The sequence below is a fragment of the Myotis davidii genome, unplaced genomic scaffold (assembly GCF_000327345.1).
Source record: "Myotis davidii unplaced genomic scaffold, ASM32734v1 scaffold1467, whole genome shotgun sequence".
In the NCBI taxonomy this organism is placed as follows: Eukaryota; Metazoa; Chordata; class Mammalia; order Chiroptera; family Vespertilionidae; genus Myotis; species Myotis davidii.
In genome coordinates this window covers 698,504-704,728 of record NW_006298267.1, presented here as the reverse complement: position 1 = coordinate 704,728, position 6,225 = coordinate 698,504, and the positions used below count along the sequence as shown (strand labels likewise).

At 57.4% G+C, this 6,225-nt stretch overlaps 1 protein-coding gene across 1 annotated transcript in view; it reads right to left on the bottom strand.

Moving 5' to 3' along the window:
* OSBPL1A (oxysterol binding protein like 1A) overlaps window positions 1–6,225 on the bottom strand; it is a 116,357-nt gene that overhangs the window by 57,275 nt on the left and 52,857 nt on the right. Inside the window, exon 14 of the mRNA XM_006773861.2 lies at window positions 2,597–2,756. Coding sequence (XP_006773924.1) covers window positions 2,597–2,756 — 160 coding nt within the window. The remainder of the gene's footprint in view (window positions 1–2,596; window positions 2,757–6,225) is intronic.

Sequence of the window (6,225 nt, the reverse complement as noted above, 5' to 3'; positions counted from 1 at the left end):
CGGTGCTGTCCCTCCCACTGCCACGGCCCTTTCTCCACCTGCTGCTGGAACTGTCGGCAAAGGTGCAATGCTCCTCTCGGTGCTCCCAGGTGCTGTCGCTGGGCCACCTTTGCCCACAGGCCACAGCTGTTCCTGGGCAGCCCCACCTGCCACACAGACAGTTCTGCCTGAAAAAGACTCGAGCCGGCGAGGATGCGGAGAAAAGGGGGCCCGGCTGGTGGGAATGCAGGCGGGGCAGCCACTGTGGACAGCAGTGTGCAGTTTCCTCAAAAAATAAAAACGGAGCTTCCATTTGACCCAATGACCCCACTTCTAGGACTATATCCTAAGAAACCAGAAACCCCAATCAGAAAGAACGTATGCACCCCTATGTTCATAGCAACACAACTAACAGTAGCTAAGATCAGGAAACAGCCCATGTGCCCATCAGCAGACGAGTGGTTAAAAGCTGTGGTCCATCCACACCACGGAATACTGTGCAGCTGTAAAAAAGAAGACTCTTACCCTCGGAGACAGCATGGAGGGGCCTGGAGAGCATCACGCTAAGTGACATACGCCAGTCAGAGAAAGACAAGTATCACATGATCCCACTCACATGTGGAATCTAAGGAACAAGTAAGCTGATGAATAAGGCAGAACTGAGGCCTATGTGGGACAGACGGACGCATCTCAGAGGGAAGGGGGAGAAATCAACCAGAGACCGTGTATGCACATGTGCATACCCCGCGGTCACAGGCAAGGGTGGTGAAGGCCTAGGGCGATGCTCAACCACTGAGCCAGCCGGCTGGGCAAGACGGACTCAAACATAATTTGGTTTATTTCTTGAGGATGAGAATCTAATGCAGCGGTTCTCAAGCTGTGGGGAGGGGCCTTGGGGGGAAGGAGGGGACGTCTGTAATACGCTCAACAGTAAGGGTACATTTTTAAAAAGACACACGCACAGACTCTTGCAGCTGCTGAGAAACGCTAACCCGGCTTCAACTTCAGGACACACTTGGATGAGCTTTGCTCATCTGCGCTCTTGGGTCATATGCACTGCGCATGCCCGTTCCGACCGGACATCGCAAAGAGGAAAACACACAGATACACACATGCACGCACAGACACACACATATGTACGTGCACACACACACACACACACACACAGAGGACAAGTGTGAGGCTTCATTAATTCACCTCCCCTTACACAGTGAAACGCCACCACCCTGTGAGAGAAATCTGTTTGCGCTGGGGGACTTAGTCACTGAGCACACTGAAAACACAATCCTATATAATAAAAGGCTAATATGCAAATCAACTGAACGGCAGAACAACCGGTCGCTATGATGTGCACTGACCACCAGGGGGCAGACACTCAACACAGGAGCTTCCCCCTGGGGGTCAGTGTGCTCCCACAGGGGGAGCGCCGCTCAGCCAGAAGCTGGGCCCTCCCACCTCCGTGCTAAGGATGTCCGACTGACAGCGTAGGCCCACTCCCCACAGAGAGCAGCAGTCAGACATCCCCCAAGGGCTCCCAGACTATGAGAGGGCACAGGCCGGGCTGAGGGACACCCCCCCACCAGTGCACAAATTTCGTGCACAGGCCTCTCGTTTTTAAATAATCAAGAGGGCCCAGGGGTTGGAGAAATGATTCTACACTGTGAGCTCGCACGGAGGCATGCTCACTCAGGCGCGAGGTCCCCCGATCCTGCTCAGGGTCCCCCTCAGGGTCCCCACATGCTGACTGAACTTGGCACGTGTTTCCGGGCGGCGTGAAGCACCTTTGCTCCCGTGACACCAGGGCCTCCCCCCCATTCTGGCAGGTGACGTATTTCCTGTTATGTTGCTTCTCTGTAACTTTCCTCTCAGGAAGTGGTTCCCACGTGGGCACATGCCCCACAGGGGGGCAGTTTGACTTTTAAGGGGCGTGATTCAAGAATGAGTTATTAACAGTGAACTTTTTGCATGTCTTATGGCTCTAGGGGCCTCCCATACAGCATATAGATTGTGACATATTTACGCATTTCAGTCCTATATTATGTTTTGAAACTTTATTTGCTATTTTTCATATCACTTCACATTATCATTATTGTAAACAATTTCTAGTGATGTCTTCCTCAGCACTTCCACTGTCCTTGCGTGGTTTTATTTTTTTCTTTCGTGGATGCCATGCTCCTCGGAAGCTTGTTTAGTCCAAGTTCATGGCCTTTTAGGCTCCCTCCACGTGACTAGCTCACTTTTTGAATAATAAGTGTTATATGTCACGGGGGGGGAGGGGCAGGGGGGCATCAGGGTGTTAGAGGTGCTTGGGGGGGCGTGGCCAGACAAGGCTGGGAACCACTGCTCTGGCACCAGAGTGTCCTCGAGGGCACAGGGCGGCCATCTCTCTCTGTAAACACGTGTGGCCCTGGCACCAGGAGGCACTGATGGTCACTGACTAAGGGATCCGGGACTCGTGTGGGCTCCAGGGCCCTACATCCCCAGCCGAGCCACGCTGCCCCTGCCGGGAGTCCAGCGGTGACTCCCCTGACCCCGACCCAACGCCAGACTCCTGCCGACGACGCACGTGACGCAGGGAGCGACCGTCTGCCTGTCCAACCCGCAGACTCCGACCCACCTGACAGAGCATCGTAGAACTCGTCCTCGCTGAGCACACTGGGCGGGGAGCCGGCCACCAGCGACTGCTCTAGCTCATGGTGCTCCGTGGCCAGCGCCTCCAGGGCCTCCGACAGGATCTTGGTTTTCTCCTGCTCCTGCTCCAACTTGAAGTTCCTCGCCTGGAAGGAAACAGGAGAGACTCACTCGGGAGCACGGCTCCAGCTGACTGCACGCCAGGAGCGAAAAGCCGTGCCCTGTGCACGCGGATGAGTGTGCAAAACTGTGCGGCTGACGCTGTCCTTCCCGGCTTCTCCGGCGAATGACAGGGGTCGGAGCCGCCAGACACCCCAGCTCCAAGGACCACGGTCCTCGTGCACTAGCGTCAGCAGGTCAGGGGTCACGCAGCCCCTTCAGACACAGCCTCCCCCTCAGCATCAGCGCGACATTAAGAAGCCGGGGGGGGGGGGGGGCGGTTTTGGGGGGGGGGGGGGGGGATTAAAACCATCAGTAAGTTTTTGAACAAAAAAAAGAACTAAAACCACCCAAGGTGACGACAGGAGCCACTCCGAACCCTCCAGTTCACTCCCACCATCGCTGGCAAGTCCCGTGAAGGGAGGGAGGGGCAGGCAACGAAAACTTAATTTTCACCTTAAAATCCCAGGTTCTGGTTTTGATTTCCTAGTTCACCTTGAACTCAGGACCCCAAGGAAAGGTCAAGCACAAGCAAGGCAGCGCCCGTCGCCAGTCCCACCCCTGCAGGTGGTCCCCTCCCCGATGCCAGGCAGGACCTTCCAGTCCACTGGGCTCTGCACCCCCAGCCGGTCCGCACCCGCCGCCTGCAGCCTCCCCCGGGCACCGGGCGGGAGCAGCAGTGGGGTCTCCCGTCGGCTGCGGGGCGTCGAGAAGCTCCTGTGGCCGAGTCCCTCGCCTGGCACTGAGAGGGCTCCGCTGCGTCTGAGTCCAACCAGCTGTCTCCACTCAGAACCTTCCAACTTGCTTTTTTTTTTAACAAATTTTTTTAAAATATATTTTTTTATTGATTTCAGAGAAGGGAGAGAGAGATAGAAACATCCATGATGAGCGAGAACCACGGATCGACTGCCTCCTGCACGCCCCACACTGGGGATGGAGTTCACAACCCGGGCCTGTGCCCTGACTGGGAATCGAACCCAGGACCTCCTGGTTCAGCGATCAACACTAACCACTGCGCCACACCAGCTGGGCAAGGTTAAACCTTTGTTATCCGGGGAGTCCTCCAGCCCTCAGGCACCTTCACGCGTATCATTTTAGCGATGAGATTATTATTAGGAAAAAACACCAATAAATGATAAGAAAGAATGAGCAGAGAAGACATGCGGCACTTGGGAAAAAAGAAATACTTACATAATTACAGTTTTTAAGAAACTGCAAAAGCCTGGCCCTGGCTGGAGTGGCCCAGGGGGTGGGGCATCGTCCCGAACACGGAAAGGGTTGCTGGTTCGATTCCCGTTCAGGGCACAGGCCCAGGTTGCAGCCTCGGCCCCCAGTGGGGGGCGTGCGGGAGGCAGCCCATCCATGTTCCGCTCTCATATCCATGTTTCTCTCTCTCTCTCCCTCTCCCTTCTTCTCTCTCTAAAATTCAGTTTGTAAAAATCTTTAAAAAAATAAATTGCAAGACTTGCAAATATTCTTATCATCTAACTCTGATCTCTGAAGCATAAACACCTTTACTGTGGCTGGAGCCAACTTAAAAACAACTGTTCCTCCTCCGTTTCCCGGGTTACGTAATGCAAACACCTATTTTAAAACCACCCAAACGAGCACAGGGTCCAAAACAGTCCTTCTGTGAAGGAGGCGCTGCCAGCGCCATTATATCCGCGACCAGCACCGCCCCCGCACGCCCTCCGCGGCACCATTTCAGCTTCTCAGACATCAAAACGCAAACGTGCAGCTGACACTGCCTTTCGGTGCTGTCACCCCTCCCCTCCCGGCGGCAGCCACGTGCATCTCCCCGCCAAGGGCACCCAGCGGGTCGCAGGGAAGCAGCAGAGTAAGTGGCCAAGGCCCCAGATGATCACGTCCCCTCCACAAAGCTCCTCCCAAACCCCAGGTGGCCCTCATCCACCCGCAACATGCACCCCTGCACCTGCCGCCTCGACACCCGTCCGCACCTGTCCGGGGGAGGGAAGGGGCAGCAGGGGGGAGGAGGCTGGGACCTCGCACTGGCTAGCTCTTGCCTCGTGTCTAACCTGTCTGTCTAGGAGTGAGGCTGGGGGTGGGGGGGCACCGCCCTGTGGAGGCCAGCTCTGCGCTGAGTGAGGGGGCCACCGAGGGCGGAGCCGGGCAGTGACACCGTTCGGTTTACCACTCAGCTCTCTCTGGCTGACACGTGGGAGAAGAAACCTGCGGGGAGGTCAGGAGTAGAAGAAATAAGGATCCTGCCCAGACAGCGTGGCTCAGTGGTGAGTGTCGACCTGTGATCCAGGAGGTCCCGGTTCGATTCCCAGTCAGGGTATGTGCCCGGGTTGTGAGCTGGATCCCCAGTGTGGGGCGTGCAGGAGGCAGCCAATCAAGGATTCTCTCTCATCACTGATGTTTCTCTCTCTTTCTCCCTCTCCTCTCTTCTCCTCTCCTCTCCTCGCTGAAATCAATAAAAAAAAACAATTGGGGAAAAAAGATCCCTTAGGAGGACCCTGCAACCCCCAGGAGAGACGGACCAGAGCAAGGAGGTGCGCGGTGGCAGGTCTGGGGGTGTTGCAGGCCGGCCTGCGACCGCTGGCAGGCTGGCTGTGGACGTGAGAGAAGAGGCGCCGAGGGTGACCCCGGGGTTTGGCCCGGGCAGCGGCAGACAGAGCCGTCACTCACGACCTAACGCGGTGACGACGCGGGAGGGACAGCAGCCAGGGCACACGCCAAACAGGAGTGCGAGATGCCATCGCTTCCAGAGACGCCAGGTGGCCCACACCCAGGCCCGACTTCCCTCTGGGAGGAACGAGGAAGCGCCCGCGAAGGAAGCCGCGAGGAGAGAGCACAGAGCGAGCAGGCGTGTGGGGCCCGGGATGTTCCGGGGGAATAAGAGGAGGAAAGAGGGGTTGATGGTCGGGCGCTGATGGCAGATGCACGATGGGCCACGGGTGTGGGGAGGGGGCCGAGGGCAGACGTGGGTGAGGGGAGGAGTCTGTGGCGGCTGCAGCTCCAGGGCATGCGGAGCAGACCCTGCGGCCGCCGGTCGGAAAGTACAAGAAGGAAACGGGAGGGAGGCCCATCCCTGGAGCCTCGCTGACCAGGAGGAGGAAACCGAGGCAGCTGCTGGAGCGGAGGGGCCACGCGTTTCCACACGAGGGGAGACTCCGCCGGGAGGGGCAGCCGATGCGGGAGGCGAGCTCCTGGGATGGGGGCTGGGGTCTCACCCGTGTGCAGCCAGCCCTTCTAAGGGCTGGGAGGGGTGTCCTTGGCTGCAGGGAGAGGGAAGGGGGTGTGGGCACAGGCTCGGGCGGCGGCCCTCTACTTAGAGGAAGGTTGTTTAGATCCCTCTGACAAAATGCACCTCAGATGTTCTGGGTTCACATTGATTCCTCCGAGCACCACCATCCCCTTCGGGAGCCGCCCCCTTTATTTCCAGCTCTTCCTCTGGTGCCTGTGTATTGGGCTCCGTCCTGGACTCAGGCG